This window comes from Larimichthys crocea, chromosome XIII (genome assembly GCF_000972845.2).
Source record: "Larimichthys crocea isolate SSNF chromosome XIII, L_crocea_2.0, whole genome shotgun sequence".
Classification (NCBI taxonomy): Eukaryota; Metazoa; Chordata; class Actinopteri; family Sciaenidae; genus Larimichthys; species Larimichthys crocea.
This window is the reverse complement of record NC_040023.1, coordinates 20258306-20278052: the sequence shown is the minus strand read 5'-3', so window position 1 is coordinate 20278052 and position 19747 is coordinate 20258306. Positions and strand designations below refer to the sequence as shown.

At 40.1% G+C, this 19747-nt stretch overlaps 1 protein-coding gene across 15 annotated transcripts in view; it reads left to right on the top strand.

Annotated features, from left to right (window-relative positions):
- The window catches only part of LOC104938545 (focal adhesion kinase 1), a 56676-nt gene that overhangs the window by 26616 nt on the left and 10313 nt on the right, over window positions 1–19747 (top strand). For 4 of the 15 annotated variants that reach the window (XM_019275901.2, XM_027286284.1, XM_019275900.2 and 1 more), the window contains 11 exons: window positions 3103–3200; window positions 3786–3870; window positions 3975–4075; window positions 4353–4468; window positions 4776–4876; window positions 5363–5452; window positions 5627–5831; window positions 13363–13474; window positions 18498–18575; window positions 18710–18898; window positions 19252–19377. In XM_019275901.2, the coding sequence (XP_019131446.1) occupies window positions 3103–3200; window positions 3786–3870; window positions 3975–4075; window positions 4353–4468; window positions 4776–4876; window positions 5363–5452; window positions 5627–5831; window positions 13363–13474; window positions 18498–18575; window positions 18710–18898; window positions 19252–19377 (1301 nt within the window). Of the gene's footprint in view, window positions 1–1574; window positions 1596–3102; window positions 3201–3785; window positions 3871–3974; window positions 4076–4352; window positions 4469–4775; window positions 4877–5362; window positions 5453–5626; window positions 5832–13362; window positions 13475–14371; window positions 15245–18497; window positions 18576–18709; window positions 18899–19251; window positions 19378–19747 lie in introns of all 15 variants that reach the window. The other 11 variants (XM_019275894.2, XM_019275891.2, XM_019275889.2 and 8 more) reach the window with 5 other exon arrangements.

The window sequence follows — 19747 nt, the reverse complement described above, 5'->3', positions numbered from 1 at the left end:
GAATATGTATGTGTGGGGGGCTGCTTGCAATTCTTTCCTAAAACCACACAATACTTAATCTTATCTGATACGCTGCATGCAAAACCAGATTAACGTTTTGAAAAATATTTTATTACTATTTTGCTTTGGATTTTTAAAGCTGAAAAACATCACTTTTCCACAAATCCAGACATTTAGTGTTGCCTTTCTGAATGTTTCACCTCATATTATCCTTTAACTACGTGCCACGATCAACAGTATACCATTTAATTAGTTTATGGGCATTCTCAACTGAGCCTGTGGATCCCAGAGAACTAAATTATTGTATAATTGAGACTGTAAAGTATCTTGAGCAAAATTTGTAAACGAATCACACTCCACTATACAGGTGGATTTAATGATTTATCAGGTCTGATTAAAAATGTATTCAGAGTGCAGCTTTGGATTCGTCCCATGTTGGATTTTCTTAATAAAAGAATGGCTGGTAAAGTGGTGTCTTGAGGTTTGAATGAATCTACATTTTCCACGGTCACAATCTTGTATAAAAGGGGAAACCACCTGAACCGCATACTGCCTGTCTGTATATTAATAGGCCTGCAATCTATATTTGTTTTAAGTTGTCACAAGATTTAATGAGAACTGCAGCTTCCTCAAACTGCTTTCACACATTATCTCACCACAATGTTTACGTTACAGTAAACATTTTTCAAATGGCTCTATGTCCTGCTGGTCACTGTTATTACGATAAATACTGCGCTGTTTATCTGGCTCTGAGACTCCCGTAGGGTGTCTGTGTTAATACTTAAAAAATCTGGATATCCGAGAGTACACGAAGAGGGCCTGTTGAGCTGCTGTTTCTGTTGAGTAGTGCCTATTCATCAGGTCTGGGACTGTTGTTCACTGCGGCGCTAAGTGGTGATGCTACATAGGCAACATTCAGAGGCAGTGAAGATGGGTGATGTCACCTTAATGGGGAATGAGCTTAAGTGAAAGATTCCTACTGACAAAGTTACCCATTTAAACTGCCTTAAAATGTCGCCTGAGTGTTATAAGCACATGTTGTTCCATGCAACCAAATTTCAACATGGCTTTGCTTTTTGACCATTCATAAATTATATCTCTCCACATACAGAGGCCCATTGAACAGTTGTAGGCAGAGAAAGCAAGATGTCCACACTGTTCAGTGAACGACCAAAAAAGAAATATGCCTGCACCCGTGCTATTTACTAACATTACAAACAGTCCATTTTCCGGTGTATAAGCTGAAATATGAAATGATTTTTTACAAACTGTCCAAGCTAGTTAGTTGTGACCAATGTGTGTGCTGATGTCTTTCTCTTGATTATTAACCTTCTTCAGACAAAACACTAAAAGGCTTTAACTCTCTGAGAACAAGTTATTTTGTATGATAAGGGACTCTAATGATAGCTTTTAGTCACTAACACACGTACCTCTAACTTAGCTGCATCACTGTCACACCTACAATGGTGGTAATTAAAATAACACATATATAATAAAGACTGTAGTAACAATTTCTGGATCTCTGTACTCACAGCTAGTTATTTCTGTTTCCTATCACTAACCCATTTTCCCAGAATACTATGGACTAGATCAAGGTAATGATTGGAACATACCATGAGTTTGGTTGTATTGTGATGGTTGCTGTGACCCTTATTTTAAGTTTGCTTGCAACTTTAAAATAAAATCCTGAATTTATTTCTGTATCTGTACCCTGTTGATTTGACCCCCTTCTGTTCTGATGTGTGGTGTGCTGTCAGTTTTGGGGCTGAATTGATGCCAGCTTCAGAATTGAGTCCCAGATGCTAAAAAATACGTATTCAGTTCCACAAATGTAAAGATCAGTACTATCTGACTTGAATAATGCAAGCTGTATAAACACATTTACTGTCCACTTTTATGTATCATTTAACCAGGCAAGTTGACTCAGGATGTTGCTATTTAGGATGAGGAGGAAGTGCAGTGAGAGGGAAGGGTTTAAATAGATACATTTATATATATATATAATCCAACATTTTAAACCCAAACCACTAAAAAACAGGGTAGACCCACTTCATTGTTTAACCATGACTGACTTTTTAAGATCGGGTTACATGGGCGACATTTAGAGGCAGAGCACACAGGCATTAATTATGGCCAACTGTACATTTTGCAACTTTATGTTGCAACCACATTTAGTCCCATTCCCACTACAGGCATTTCATTGCCCAGAATAGTTGTCTCTAAAGGTCGCACATGTTTTATTAACACGTGTTATGGACATTTCACAAACAGTATAAAAGAGAAGTCAGAGATTTGTCAGGTCCTGTAAACTTATAGCGCCATGTATGCTCTATTCATTTGCTGATGACATGGACAAAGTCAGGTCAACAGTGTCATGCTTATCAGGCAAAGCAAACCACTGGTCTCTTAACAGCCAACTTTTCACAGACAAAAGAAGAAAATTGACTGACTGTAATAATAGATGTGATAATAGAGATCTAAATTCCTTTTTGGATCGAGCAAATGTAACACTGATCCTAAATCAGCCTCCAAGCTTGTAATTCCTCCTGCAATCCACCTGACTTTATCCATATTGCATTTGATTTGATGTGGAAATTCATGTTCATATATACATTGAGTGTTACTGGCTGTCGTTCGTCTGTGTTACATGGCATGTCTGGCTGTGGTTTGCTGATGCTCTTGTTGCATGCTGTTGACACTGAGCTATGCTGACCGCTATAAAACTAAGCTTGTCAGAGTAGTAAGATGATTTAATTGTTTTAATCTGGAAATTCAGGATAATTAGATTTAAATACTTAATAATACAGTTACAAATATCTCAGAGAAATGTCCTAATGTTGCACACAACAAATAAATACTTTGTTTTGTACTGTGTGGTTGAGTCAAGTCAAGCGTCTCCAGAGTTGCGTCTCCTTTAAATATAAACTTTAAATATAAAATTGCCATCTGTGAAGCACTCTGACAAGCTTAGTAAATGCAACGCCTGACTTAGAAGAAGTGTACGTGTGGGCACTGATGTGTGTTTGTTTTTGACCTGAAAGTCTCCTTTGTTTCTCCTCATTTGTGTGTGTGTTCACGTCTGTGTATATATTGTGTATCCAGCACGGGACTATGAGATTCAGCGAGATCGTATTGAGTTGGGACGCTGCATAGGTGAAGGTCAGTTTGGAGACGTCCACCAAGGAGTCTACATCAGCCCGGTAAGCTTGTAACAACACAGATGTGAATAATCGGATTATTTTAGTCTGCTATAGATTATCCTTTACCTTCAAGGGGTTGACAGTGGATGAAAGTTTTTAATCCATGCTAATTTTGTAGATTTAAACCATTCACTCATATGGCAGTTCATTAGGTACAAAAATGTGGTTCATCTTCTTACAGGCAAATAAATCTGCTACTGACCTTAAAATACATTTATATAATACATTAATACAGTCACTTACTCACTTTTTTTTGTCTTCCTGCAAAGTCACTTTGAAGCCAGACTAACAAAGACTAACTTGTCCTCACTTCACAATAACTGTACAGCTGTACCAAATGGCCTTGCCACTCAATAACCGTTACATACTTCTTGTTACTGTCGTAATTTAATTTCAATAGGTGAGACACAAACATATGGTATTCTCAGCATATTTTAATAGGCTCTTATTAAAAGTCGTGAATCTTAATATTTTGAGTTTTGATTTTTGAGTCTGTCTGTTAAGCTCGGTTCAGACGGTGATCATGCTGAGTATAGATGCTTCTGTTGTATTGTTCATTGAGTTTTTTGGGTCTGTTTCTTGCAGGAAAACCCGGCCCTGTCTGTGGCAGTGAAGACGTGTAAGAACTCAACATCAGACAGCGTCAGGGAAAAGTTTCTCCAAGAAGCATGTAAGTTTCTCTTGTGTGTATGTGTTTGTTAAATGTTACCTGCCAACAATTGCAGAAAAGAAAAACATGAACTAATCTTTGCACCCCCTCTTCTTTCCCTGCAGTAACCATGCGTCAGTTTGACCACCCGCACATTGTGAAGCTGATGGGAGTCATCACAGAGAATCCAGTCTGGATCATCATGGAGCTCTGCACACTCGGAGAGGTACAGTAGGACAGTGATGAGAATTTGTATAAGAGTGTACTGTGTTTGTTTATCACAGTCATCATAAAGACTCTTGTGCAATTTTTTCAGTTGCTTCAAAAAACAGGGAAGCGACAATCTACCAACATGTTAAATATACTAACATGTCAAGCATTCTTTTGTTGAAGGATAACGTTTCCATTAGTTTCTCCTGGTTCTTGTTTAATATTTGTATTATATAACTTTTTAACTAACTATTGTTATTTTCTCTGCCTTCTTTTCCCTCTGGTCTCCATAGTTACGGTCGTTTCTCCAGGTGAGGAAGTACAGTCTAGACTTGGCCAGTCTCATCTTGTACTCATATCAGCTCAGCACGGCGCTGGCATATCTGGAGAGCAAACGCTTTGTACACAGGTATGCACGAGTGTCTTCTGATATAGTATACATGTTTAATAATGGATTAACAAATAATTATTGTTTATAAATGATCATGTATAATGATCTGGAGCAGTCAGATATGGTAAATAGATATTTTCTGTAAAGCACAGCCTGGTGTTGCCACCTACTGGAAGCATAACAATGATAAATTGTAATATACATATCGTAATGTATGGAAAAAATATTGTCTATTACCTCATGTGACCTATTAACTACCTATGTGTCCAGTCAAGAACATTTACGGAATAAATGTCAAAACTCATCTTGGTGTTGTCCTCTTCAGGGACATCGCAGCACGAAACGTGTTGGTGTCTACAGTCGACTGTGTGAAACTGGGGGACTTTGGTCTGTCACGATACATGGAAGATAGCTCCTATTACAAAGGTAAACGTATCACCTGAATACACACAGTGTGATAAATTAACACTTCAGGGTCTAGGATTTAGTGGCATCTAGCAGCATAGTTGCTGACTGCAACCTTGTCACCTCACCTGCTCTTTCCTAGCACGAAGGAGAAATTATGGCAGTCACAAAAAAAGCACAAAAAAATGTCCCATCTAGAGTGGAGGACTCTGTGGAAGAGGTGTAAATATAAAAGGCTCTGATGCTCTATTCTAAGATTACAAAAACATAACAATTGTTATTATTCTTCAGGTGAATTAAACCTTATTAAACCTAACACTAAACACTAAACTATACTATAACTATAGTTATGAATATTATATTTCATTTCTTCCATATTTTGTAAAAACTCTGGACCTTTCTTTATCTTTGGTCTGTCATAACACATGAAGGAAAGCATCATTATTATTCATAGTTATTCTGACATAAACTGAGTGCATCACATTTTTCCTGATCCATGTTTTTCAGCATCTAAAGGTAAACTTCCTATTAAATGGATGGCCCCAGAATCCATCAACTTCAGACGATTTACCACAGCCAGTGACGTCTGGATGTTTGGTAAGTTTAAGTCTGTGTTATTTTCTTTCTTTCTTCATGCCTGTGTCAGTTTTCTTCTTTAGTTTTAAGTCTCTTTCTGTTTTACTCTTTGCTCTCTTTCTTTGCAGCATTTAAGATCCAGCAGGATGCTTTCTGATAGTGGTTGAGTTTTTATGTTTTTCTGCCTTTCCACAGGCGTCTGCATGTGGGAGATCCTAATGTTCGGCATCAAGCCATTCCAGGGTGTGAAGAACAACGACGTCATCGGCAGGATAGAGAACGGCGAGCGACTGGCTATGCCCCCTCAGTGTCCGCCTACTCTTTACAGCTTGATGACAAAGTGTTGGTCGTATGATCCCAGCAAGAGGCCACGCTTCACTGAACTCAAAACACAACTGAGGTACTTAATGGAGTGTGCTTTGAGAGTGTGCTTGCGTCTCTTTGTGTTTCTCTAAATGTAAGCTATTTGAGGTTCACTGTCTTGCTCAAGAACAAATTGACGTGTGGGCAGAAGGGGCTCTACCTCTGGAGTGTTGTGAGAATGTTGAATGATTATTTATTGATGTGCTTTACCTCAGCTGAAGGAGCATAAAATGTATGTGCTAGGAGCGAAGATCTCTTCGTATTGTTGCTCTGCTCTGTCTATTTTCACCATTTTTGTCCCTTTATAGTAGGCTTTTGGTGTACTTTGTTGAGTAACAGAGGCTGAAAGAATGCTATTACTTTTGGGAAAACAGATCCAGTAGTTCATACATTATGTATAAAAACTGAAAAATGGTTGCTTTCAATAAGACAGCCTCCCAGTAAATCACCCCTGCAACACAGTCCATGCTGATCTCTGCGTAACGATAATACTAGTTTCAGTTTTCAAAGACCTATTTTCAGTCTGTATATCTTTTAAAAGTTGTTTTAAGAAGTTGTGATGTTATTCTTTGATATTTTGCCAGTCGTAATTTAGTTGTTGTTTAGTTGTGTATATACAGAAGTGTTTCCTTACATCTTCCTAACAGCAGGTGTCACTGTTCTCCATTTATCTTGTTTGATTACCATGATTAATACAGCAAATATCATCTATTGAAAATTAAGCAACATACTTTGTCCTTTGTCTGTGGCTGCTGCTGGTTACACATCAGGCCAGAATAAACCATTAAAGATGGATGAACTAGACAAGAGTATTACTTTTCTGTAGACAGTCAAATACAGGCAGGTAAGCAGAAAGACAGGGATGTTATCCTGCTGAGGTCACATTTAGATCGTCTTCTTGTTTTAATTGAGATGGCAGAATGGATAATTTCATGTCTAGGCAGGAAGTTCTGCTCTGATTTAATCCTGTTTAAAATACTACATTAATTTTTCATTTTTAATAGCGGACATGGAGGCCATGGGGAAATGATTTCCTGTGTGAAACCTATGTGTGGTGAGAGGATACATGCCATAGGCATTGCATTAATCAATTCTAAGGATAATGATCTACTACTTTTGATATATTTTATTAATATCCTGAACATGCTGTAGGTTCTGACTATGTTTGAATTATTTGGATATTGCTAGGTTTAGGGTGTTTGGTGTTGTTCGCAACCATACTGGAAATATAATATAGGATTCCTGGCACACTTTTACCTTTGTATAGTGTGTAATCAAAGGGCGACAGTTTGCACGTAACCTGAAAGTCAGCACTTTAACCTCATCGTTAAAGTGCTCACCTCACTGTCCAAATACTTGACAGACTGCACTTCACATCCTGTTTTGGCTAATGACTTTAAGGTTGGCATGGTAACGCGGCTGTGATGATGACGGAGATGGATTAAATAAGATATCACGGACACACCTTGTCTTCTTGCTAAATGATACATCACTGCCTTGTTAGTAGCATGCAGACGGATTTGCAAAGACAGAGACCTTATCTATCAAGAGACAATACACTGGGCATGTTGTGATCAGATAAGTCAGAGCTCAGACAACACCATGTATTCAACTTTTAAAAAATCTCTGAGTAAGACCTAGAGTCAGAGTCAGTCATCAGTATTCCCCTTCAAACAAGTCATACAATGTTGCAACAATATCTCGCTAAGGCAGTTTGTTTTATGAACGGTACTGAGAGTTACACCCTCAAGACAGGCAACTAGAGCAAAAACCTCCACAAAATCTTTTAGTTTAAGTTCAAGTGCCCAGAGGAGAGGAAAAAAAGATTATATCACTAAGCAAGTAAAGAAAGCGTTCGACTCCATAAACCTGCCATGTTTGATTTATGCCAGTCAATGAAGGGTTACAGTGTGTGATTATAAATAATGCTAAACACAGGATGCTAACAGCCAAAATGACATCACCAACACTCAGATTATATTTCTGTCCCAGCATACATGCAGAAAAACAGGCACACCGACACGCTATTTGTCATTTTACTTTTTTGAGATACGTTCATTGATACTGCTTTGAGACATTTTGTTCTGCTTTGTGTAACTCACGATAGAGATACAGTTTCAGCTTAAATCTAGTGTTACAGTCATATTTGGAATTTCTTGAAGACAAAATTCAACTAGAGCACCATTTCTTTCTTTTCTCTGCCTAAAGGCTCATTAACATTTTCTCTCTCCTTTATGACATACAGCGGGGTTCAGTCAGAGGTACAGTAGGAGGAGAGCTTTTCCCAGCCGCCATGACTCAAGACTCCATGATCATTCAGACGTGAACAGACCTGTAGTTTTTTGGAAGTGATGTTTCTGCATCACTTCTGATGACAAGATAGATTGTAATAACATGAGTAGTTCTTGTGCGATTAAAAAACTGTGTAAAAACTCTACACTGGAAACACTTAATGGAGCTTATGTGTGACTCAGATTTTACACGATTTCGCATTATTTTTTAGTAATGTAAGAATCTGTACCTCTAGTGAGACATTTGTATTTTCGTCAAACTTGGTGTAATCATGTATGTATTTAGTTCCTAACATGGCAGTGTTATTCCAGGTGTCAGCAGTCTTATATTTACACACAGAGAAGTTCCCCATCCTAAATTTCAACAAATTAAATACCAGATTGTGCAGAGTGATGCACCAAAGATGTTTTACGTGTTAGACTTTTAATGTCATTTTTTAGTTGCTTATATGTAATGCAGTGTTTGTTTAACTGATCTCAGTCATTTGGCCTTGACAAAGCAGTTACTGCATCTGGATGAGTGCAGTTACCCCAAAAGATAAGGGCAGGATATCATAAGGGCTAAAATAACTAAATGGCTTATACATAGCTTTTCTCATCATTAAAAACAGAATTAATCTAGAAAAAAAAACTAGATGTGATGTGTGTCATTTGTGCACTTGTGGGAGGCTTGAAACATTTTCTACTCAAACGCGCAAGTAAAACGTACTGTAAGTTTCAGCAGCACAGCAAGATGCCATCATTGTTTCCTTCAACATGCACATTCTCTCCCCGTCTCTCTCTTTCTCGCTCACACACACAGAAACAGGAAAATAAGAGCACATATTTAACTCCCGTGGTTTTATGAGTTTGCTTAAAACCAGCATGACTCACACCTTAAATTCCACCACCATTAGACTTCCAAATCTCTCAAGGTCGGCTCTCCCCTCTCTCTCTCTCTCTCTGCTCCTTATTCTACTCCTCTTACAGTCTCTTTCCCTCCTCTGACCTCTTTCACCTTTTCATCATGTCCTCCTGATCAAACTCTCTTTTATGGCTCCAAACGAGCGCTGGCCTCCACATCATGGAGGTCTGCTCATTAGTCTGACACATGTACAGTATGTTTGTGGTTGCATGTTTTAATGGGCTGAAGACCCTGTGTGGAAAAGTATGTGTGAACCGCATCCATCTGAGTGCTAATCCCACAAGATTTAGAACATTTATTTTAACTGAGTATGATATGTTGGCATGAAGTAATGGTAAGGGACCCTCAATGTGCCTCATCCAGTGTCTTGGAAACCGAGTCAATATTGACCATGTTAACTGTGGTCACTGGCTATTAATAGGGGGAAAGTCGTGCCATATAAGGTTATACAGTTTGGTTTACTTTCGGTCTGGCTGGCTTTTATATCATAATATCAATTATAGGTCTCTCTTGCCAAATATGCAGCTCTCAGCTACTACTACAGTTTTCCTAGACGGCGGACCAACATGAGAGTGTGTGTGTGTGTGTGTGTGTGTGTGTGTGTGTGTGTGTGTTTACACAGTGGGCAGCTGCCAGGAGCTACAGCTTTCCAAAGAACAGAGAGAGAGAGATGGGGGGAGAGAGAGAAAATAGACAGAGAATGAAAGAACGAAGGGAAAATGTTAGCAGAACAACTGCAGCGCTGTACTGTTAGCAGCTCCTAACTCTCAGATCATATTCTCCTGGTTGTGAAGTCTATGCTGTAGCTTGTAGTCTTGTGTGCTCAGCTGCAGCACAGCGTATTTAAGTCAATCTGCCAGGGATAGCAGGTTTTATCCTTTTAGTGTTGCTAGGATCTTTTGTAATTACGTGTTGACCTTTAGTAGCTTGTCAGTGCTGAGTACCACCAACACATCATCTTTCCAGTGGCCACGTTATTCTCTCAGAAGGGTTTGAGTGGATTTACTCTGGTGCGATTGGATTGGCCTCCTCTTAAGGTAAAGTATTCAGGCTTTTAAATGTTGTGGTATCAGTCTATGATAGAGTGAATAGACCTCTGTTTATGTGTACACACATGCTGCATTCAAAGGATGCCACAGTAAAGCTGTTTTGGAGCAGCCGTTTTGCATTTCTTATAAATATGATTAATGGTTGCTTGATCACCCTCCACTCATCCCCTTGGAAGAATTTTGCTTCTTTGCATGTCAACAATCCTCGCATACTCATATGTTCAGTTATTGGTCGCTGTAATTGTTCTTCCTGTTGGCTGGAAAGAAACCCCCTCATAAAACATTCTCAGCGTAAGTGAGGGGAAACAAAATCTACTCTGAGGCAAAATGTGTTCTGATGTTGAGCAAATGTTAAAATGAGACTTCAGCAGATTCAGCAGTAGCTTTTCCAAAGTTACAGTGTTTCCTTGGTGCAGAGGTGGGTTAGTAACACAAAGAGGGAATCCTGTATCCTGTAACAAGGACGTCTCATGTCTGTGTTGGAGCACAGGCTGGCATCTGCTGAACTGGGAGGAATTTAATGTCCTGTTTTAAAGGAGGGCTCAGCGATTCTGGAGAAATCCAATAACCTGCTAAATACCAATGATATAGTGTGAACAACAACACTGCAAGTAATGTTAGCTATGCTGTGGCTTTGCAAACTGCTAAAGTTTCTGCGCAGCTAACATGCTGAGAGGACGAGACGGTTTCCAAGAACCAGCTCCAGTAATGCAGTAATACTCACAACTCTCCTGCTACTATAACTAACATCACAACAACAGCATGTCTTGGCTAGAAAGAAGGCTCAGCATCCGTGGGCGAGTATGTTAACGTTACCTGACACACAAATCTGAGCTGGAATAACAAGGTGGTGTTGTGTGGCATGGTCCGAGCCACTTTGTTAGTTTCCCATCCACAGAGCCAAGGCTGTGTACAACCACAGATTTTTTGTCAGTGCACACACACAGAGGCAAGGTAGAAGAAAAAAGGTGTATTGGATTGCTCACCCATTTTTTTAAGAGGTGTGCTGCTTTTGGTTTCAGTCTGATTTAAAGACGCTCTTATACTTTTTAAACATAAACTGAAATCAGAAATTGCTTTTAAACATATTTTCGATGATACATTCTCATTTTTGATGACATGCATGCATTTATGTCAGCTACTGTTATTTCATGACTGTGTGGAAGCTGCAATCTAATTTTGTGCATCTTTTTGGATGATCATGCTACATGTTTCAGTCAAACTCAATGAAATCAGTAGATACAAATCAGCCTCTGTGTGATTGTAGTTGTTGATATTACCTTTTACATTTTATATTATTGATGTGTCCGAACCTGCCCTTGTGACAGGTTTAGTGTACGCGTAAGAGAAAGCTTTTTTTCTCTTGGGTGTCCGGTTTACATCTCAGTGTACTTTAATCCAGATAACTAAAGCTCAGTTTCCATCAGTAGTGGTTGTACAGGTGAGAAATACGTGTGATTAAACGCGGGGTGTTGCTGAAAAGTCCAAGATTATGCAGTCAGCCCAGCCCAACCCAGAGAAAATAAATTGAACAGGGCTTGTTATTCCAGGTGGTGATGTGGTGTAGGTGGGGGATGTGTTGATGTTGCTAGGTACTGATATTATAGTCATCACACATATTCATACATGACGTCATTTACTGTGACGCAAGTCTGGCAGATTTTTTAGTTCAGAAAAGAAAAAAACGTTTTAAGGAAATGGTATATCTTCAATTTGTGTACACGGGTCATCAGGGTTTTCAGCACTTGTCACACTGAGTAAAGCAACAAATAATCAATTGGATCTGCGGTTAGCGTGCAGTGTTCATCTAGATAATTTTTATTAATATAAACGGAAATTACGTAATAGCATTATATAACATTTAGGTTTAAAAACACAAAAATAAACTAAAACAACCAAATTCCCTCAGAAACCAAATGGAAAAAATCAAATATATTAAAAATATTATAAGACATTACAGGCATTCTGTAATGCAAATATATATATATCAGTTCTCATTCTGTTTTTACAGCTTAATATTTTAGTATTAAACAGTTTTTTTCATATTATCATAGCAGTGTGTGTGTTCTGATGGCAAAGAAGGACAAAACGTGACAGGTGATTGACTTTGACAGGTGCAAGGACACACACACACTGTCTCTCTCTTACACAAACACAGCAGGAGAAAACAGAACAGGATGGTAATGATGTTACTAGAAATAGCTCTTTACCCTTGTTGAGAAAAGGCGGGTAGAAAGAGTGTGTGACTGTGTGTGTTGGATTGTTCAACCGCTCAGTTTGGAGTTTTGTGGAGCCGGTCACTCCTCAGCAGCAGCTCCCTCCTCTGGGAATCTGGGTTTGGGTTAGGAGCAGTTTTCCCAGGGAACAGGTCAGTAAGGATAATTTTAGCGAGTACATACAGTGTGGTATGTTTGACTGCATTAGACCTAAAAATGTTGGGTTTGGGGTGTGGGACATTGTTGCCTACATGCCAGTTCATTCTTAAGCAATTTTACCCAAAGATTTACTGCTTTGTTTTTCCTGACACAGCAAAGAGATGGCATCAATAGTTAATGTGAGTATACAGTGAAGGGTAAAGACATCTTACAGACACTGCTCCAAAGCAGAGATGTTCAGCATTTGGTTTGCAAGCCCAAACTGTTGACCATGGCTTGAATTATTTGTAATATTGTATCACTCTTTTTGGGTCACTTGATATCATTGGGAGTTACTTGAGCATTCGGGGATGAACTGTAATGATAGGAGACTGAGCAATGAGGCGTTTCATAACAAAATGGAATTTGTTTTTCTTATGACATGTCTTAGTTTGTGTTTTGATGCTCTGTACAAATACTCTGTGTGCACGTGTGTGTGTTAGAGTGCACAGTAATAAAGCTCTAATATACGATGATGTGTTTATCCCTACGGGGTTGTCAGAGTGTTATATTTTTTCTTTATTACTACCCAGAGGTAGAAAAACAACTATTGAGAAAAAACTCTGCACTGTACTGAATGAGTTTACCAGCATATGTATAAGTTTGTTTCAGTACTTTTCTTTTCATTTGTTAAGGGATATTTTTCGAAACAAACCATACTGTTTTACACACTTGTTCTATTATCAGAGTAAGACACCATTCTCATCTAGCTGGTTGATTTCAGCCTTTATTTTCTTTACCTGTCCCAACAACACACCTAGATATTGGAATATGAGATGATATTCAGTGTATTTACTTATTTATTATTATCCCTTTCTTTTATTTTCTTTGAAGGGTTCAGCAGAAACAAATAAAAATACCAGCACCAGCGTTTTTGTGTTACATCGTTTTGTTTCTGCCTCGTTTCCAGCACTATATTAGAGGAGGAGAAGCTCCAGCAGAAGGAGAGGAACAGGATGGAGATGAGGAGACAGGTCACTGTGTCTTGGGACTCCGGAGGGTCTGATGAAGCACCACCAAAAGTAAGGCACTACTACGCCCCATCTGTTTGTGTCTCTGTCTGTCTGCGTGTGTTTGTATGAGTCCAACAGGTGTAGTAATAAAGAGTATTTGTTGTGTTTGTGCTGTTTGTGAGACACCCATCATTGCAAGTCTCATGTGATCTTTGGTTAGGAGCTACAGCCTCTTTCTCATTTGGAGTTAGTGACATATAACAACACAAATATCAAGACATTGAAGTGATTTAGCTGGTCACTAATGTGATTTAATGTTTACTCTATTTGAGTTTGACTCTTGTAATGTACAAGGTTTCTGCAGGAGCCTAGTGTTGTTTATTGAAATGACTGCTGTCAGCTGTCTAGTGGGGTTTTCTCACTGGGATAATCAAGGACAAGAAAAACAAATGAATGAAGTTCGAGCTCATGAATCCATCTCACAGGAAAAATGCCTTCACAGTAAAAGGGGGCAGCTCTACAGAAGCAAAATTGTGCAAATGGTGCCAAAATGTGACAATAAAGTAAAAATGTTTCAGTCATAGGATCATTGACCACATCTTAGATTGTTCTTCTCGCAAGTCCATAAACTCCACCCCCAGTCCCACCTCCACTAATATCATCCCACCTCACAGCTTGTTGCCCCAGCTGTTGGCTGCCTCACCCTCACTTACTGCCCCCTATACCCCTGCTGTTAGCATCAGCTTCTTTGGGTTACAACTAAAGCCATATGTCTTGAACAGTAGAAGAACTTGCGTTCTTCAGAGGCACAGTCACTGTATGGCTTTGGTTACTATAGTGCATATTTCTGTCTGTGCTTCAGCTCATCCCTGCCTCTCTCACCCATCTACTACATGTCTCTGTCTTCTATTATACCTTCTTTATTTCCATTTCTTCCCTCCTCTACCTTTGTCTTTCTGTTTGCAGCCCAGCCGTCATCCCTCCCTGCAGCCCACCTTCAGTCTGGATTGTCTGTCTCCTACTTCTCCTCACCACCATTGCCATCCAAACCAGCGCTTTGCCTCACAGCTTTCCCTCTGCCTTGGAAACCCTCATCCTTCGTCTCCCTGCACCTCTTCTCACCTACCCGCTCCTCCACTCTACTCATCATCTCTGCAATTTCACAATCACTTTTCCCCTTCTCACAATCCTCAATCCCCTCTTCTTCAAAATGACACTTACAACAATCGCTCTATCTCTCAGCATAGCACCAAGTTGAATCCTGAATCCAAAGCTCATCCCAGCTTGTCCCTACAGCCTCATTCTAACTTCTCTTCACCACCTCACCCAGACATCGTGTCCAATGGCAGCTGCCCCAACAAGAAAAATCCCCCCACTAACGGCCACCTGCTCTGCTCATCCCGGCCAAAGTCAAACAACTCACACTTCCATCCCTGGCATTTTTCCACAGTCCATTCCCAATCCAGTCCTAACCTTAACTCTCTGCCCAGCAGCATGTCAAATGTTTGTCCCCACACCCACCAAAACATCCAGCCCAGGTCAAATTCTAATCTTAAAACCCTGCTGTTGCCCAGTTTACACCCTGGCTGCCAAACTAATCCCAGTACCCCACTACAACCTGAATCTGACCCTGGGCGCCAGCTCCCGGCTGTGCAGTCATGTGGGAGGCCCCCGCTGGTTTCTCATGCCCCCCTCACTCCACACACAGCTCTCACAGTCACCTCTGCCTATACACCGACTAACCACCACCCACCCAGTTGCATGACGAGTCTCCCTGTAACTACTCATCCACCTTTTCCCACCACCTTTTCTGAAAGACCCATGTCCAGACCCTTAAAGGCAGGTGGTTTACTGTTAGAGCTGCACTAAAGCTGTTTTTAAGAACATAAACAAACCTGTTTGTCTTTGTCAAAAGAAGTTGCAACATTCAGAATGGTAGCTCCTTTGATAAATGTCCATGAGGCTTTGAAAGGGAAAATACAGTTTAAGTCCAGTAAGTTGCATTCCGGGCAACCAAGAAAACATCCAACATCCAGTGTTGTCACACTTTGATTGAGCCCTGCCCTCTTCGAACCAGACAATCCAGCACGGATGCAAATTTATCATGTGAAATAAACAATTCAGCACATGACCAAAAGTCAAAGCCACACATGGGATTCAAGGATGTGGTTCAGTTTATTTTTTTCACAAAAAGAACCAGAGCTGAAATTTCATACCAGCTAACAAAAGGATGTTGCAACATTTTTTGATGCATGGCTTTAATATTGGTCTTCATCTTTGAATCATTAAATATAACTGAGTGCAGTGATTTTTTTATAAAATGCTGTTTGCCTGTTTATGCTTCGTCTGGTGGCATGTTTATCTCTGTTGGACCTGCTGTTGAGTGTCCTCTGTCGTGACTGAATGCAGATGTGTTTGCGTCAGGTTTTGTGTTGATGTGTCCTCGGATTATTGCGCCCTATTTCAAGCCTGTTCCGGATGCCTGTCATGAACCCTAAATCCATTTGCTATCAGTCAGACCTGTCTAACACATGCAGAACTTCAATCTAGTGGCCTCCTTATAAACTGAACTTAAATTAAGTTGAATGAGCTCAAAATGGATGTTAGAATCATCTTTTACACTAGAAAGTCCAGAAAAAATGTTGCATACAATGCAACAACTTCTCCAGCTCAAGTCTCAGGCATGTCCAAGAGGATAGAACCACTGTAACATATTTAAGATCATAAGGTCTCTTATTTGTGACACTGATTTATTACATATACCACTGAAGTAAGAATGTGTAAAGCCTAGGATTGAGACAGTTACTATAAATACATGAAGAGCTAGCTCTCTCTTCTTAAGCCTGTTTATACAGAGCTGACTCTGTCACCTTGACCCCAAGCTGTTGGGTGCTAGCCAGTAGTGGTACACATGAGCTTGTTTTGGTAGGTCACCATGTTTTTGAAGTGAACATTTAGTTATTAACATCACCCTACCTCCCACGTGCCACACAGACTGACCCAGAAAGAAATCAGTGATTGAAAGAGGACAGAAATGCAGTCCTGACTGACTGATTTACTTCAGTTTAAAGTCTGGTGACACATTAAATCCATGCAATAGCCGGAATACCTGTCAGTTATAAATCTGTGTGAGCTAATCCTGTTACAGAGGATGTTTTCACTGCACTGTGGGCCTTGTGGTGCCAAATTTTGATGTGTGGGAGTCGATGATTTGTGCCCTACAGTGCGATACATGAAGTAAAATGAAAAACCTAATTACACCGTGCTGCTCAACATTCCTGAAATTCTTCATTGAGTTATTTCATGGCTCTCGTGCCATGTACATCACAACAGCCGTTCTTTAAAAAGAACTTTGTGTCCAAAATGTGCTGCTCTAAATTTTCTGCATTTCATTTACACAATCTGCCTGAATGATAAATGAAAAATCTGTGTCAAAACGATGACGGTTTTTGACTTTTAGAACCTAAAAGTGAGTCTACATGCTCTCACTTAAGTTTTGTCTTGTAACATTTTCCTTGACCCAACCTAAATCTTCTAGACTATGGTAGTCTATCCTGCCCACATACACAGAGCACAGATGTAGCTTAATATTTATTGTAAACAGGTTGTAGGTTCACTAGGGAGAGCCTAAACAGAGCTATAGAAATAAGAGACAGCAGTAATGCTCGTGGCCTGCAGGTGGCACAAGTGTTAAAATTGCAATCCTTGCCAGTAGATGGCGCACACCAGCACATCTGCAGGTATAAACTGGTGCTGCTGTTACTTGTTTTGCCTATAAGTGGCGCAACTCTTTCCATTGCAGCTCTGCTGTTCATAAATTCTGCACCTATTTATTTATTTGATCAATAATTCTTAGATTCAAATATTTAAACATCTCCAATAGTCACCAATTTCTTGTCTTGCCCTGGTGACAATCCTGTTTCATTTATTTCACCTCCCTGTCTGTGTGTTGTCGTTGTGTTTATCTTCCTATTTTTAAACTGGGTATTCCCAGAGAAACCTCCTGCTACCACTGTGAATCTGAAAAGATATAATTTTGTTCTTGTTGAGGAACCTTGTGTCCGTCCATGTGTGAGCATGTTCACAACATGCTGTGTTTCCCACTCAGACTTTTTAAGCTCCTGTTTGTCTCGTCCTCAGTTTCTTTGTCTTGTCTGCTTCTCTTTGTCCTTCCTCCCTCCCTGCCTACTTTTTTTTCTTTTTTCTTTCCCTGTCTTCCTCCCTGTCTGTCTTTGCTGTCTGTTTCCCTCCCTGTGTGTCTTTGTGTATGTCTTGCTGTCGGAGGTGTGGTCCAGAGAAAGCTACTATGAGAGGCTGTGGAAGGTAGAAGTTGCAACACTGTTGTGCTAGAAATGAGCTGTGTGTTTAAATCATCAAGAAAAATGTCTCCAGTCATCCTAAGATGGGAAACTGTTCATCAACTTTCAACAGCTTCATCTCAACAAATCACCAGAAACCAAGAGAAGAAACAAGGATGTGGGTTCACCAAGCACTTCTGTTTATAGCTACTGGTTCCCAGCAAAGGAACAGAAAAGAATAGAGACGACAAGAGAAATCACTCTCCTCTGTTTCTTTAGCCAGCAGCAGCTTGGATTAAAAACTCTCATTTCTGAGAGGTTGTTATGCAGATTGAAAGTATTTCTTCTTCTTTCAATCTTTTCAGCAGCCACACTTCATTTTTTTTTTTTCCAGTTTAGAAAAAGCCAGTGCTTTTAAAGAGACGTCTTTGGTGAACGTGCAACCTTAACACTTTATACACACCTGCATAACATCTAACCAGAGATTCTCGTGGTCGATAATCCCCGACTATAACATAGTTCATACCGGTAATCCATGGGTGTTGATGTTTGTAACATAGGGATAGTAGTTTGTGCCAGTTCAACTAACAGCTTGCTGGACTTGCAGCCCAGTGGGTGTTCCCTGTTTTGATTGACTGCTAACACAGCCACACAAACAGCTCCTGGAGGTTTGTGTGCTGATTGTCTGAATGACCCGGTGTCCCGTCTTGTAGCGTTTTGTTTGATGAAAATATTGTAACTGTATTTCTTATTTCTCTTCCTCTGTCCTTCTCCCTCTCGCTCTCTCTCTGTAGCCTAGTAGACCAGGCTATCCCAGTCCTCGCTCCAGTGAAGGTTTTTACCCCAGTTCCCAACATCCTGGACACTACCAGGTACGCAGATAAACTCCATAGACTGCACAAGACTAATAAAAAAGGGATCTTTTAATAGAATAATAGAAATGTAAGAGAACTGATGACAGACTAACAGTGTGTGTCTCTCTCTCTCTCCTGCTTTCCTGGCTCAGATGGCAGGGTACCCCGGTCCGCACACCCTTCCCTCGGTGCCTAGTGCCCTGTACCCCCCACAGGCTGCAATGCTGGACACACATCACGCACACACACACCCCCGCCACCACGTCCACACACACTCGCACGCACAGCTCCTTCCCCAGCCACACGGACACGACATGGCACTGTGGGGTTCTGCGATGGAGGTAGGAAACCAATTTTACATATTTTTCACACACACACACGTGTAAGTCAACTGAAATACATACAAAGACGTTGTCAGTATGTTACTGACACAACAGGTTACTCATGAAGTTTGCAAATAATCAAAAGATCTTCAAAAACAACAATCCAGTCTACACATGTCTACCCATTGACACCCATTATTTTAAGTATGTGTCCATCAGTTCAGCTTCTCATCAGTCTGGTGTATGTGTCTGTCATGTGTTTGTGGGCATGTTTTTGTCACCTGTGACTCTGTGTGTGTCCCTGTGTTGGTGTGCACATCTGTTGCTACGCTTGTCTTTTGTTGCATGGTTGTATTTGTGTGTGTGTGTAGGACAGGGCAGTAGACATGCAGCAGTGTGTAGGCCAGCAGTGCCTGTTAATGGAGGAACAGCTGATGATACAACAACAGCAGATGGAGGAGGACCAGAGGTGGCTGGAGCAGGAGGAAAGGCTGCTGGTAACACACACAGCACACAGTGGAAATTACACTCAGAGACACAGTTAAAACATACACAATACTAAGGACATAACAATATATTCAAGTAACTCATAACATTTAGCTACTGTATTTTGGGCAAAGATTTAAACGACAAATAAAATTGATTTGTATTTTAGTTCAGTTCATTGTTCTCAAATGATCCTCAATTAAGTGTAATGATTACAAAGCAATAGTGTGTGCACATATCTGAATAATCAGGAACATTTCAGAGAAACAGCTACATGAGTCATTTTTTTGTGTGATGCATGGACAGTGTGTTTATGCTACCTGCAGTGCAAAGCTGGCTTTTTTTCTCAGTTGTGTTGTTGAGGGTTTTTTATTTTATTTG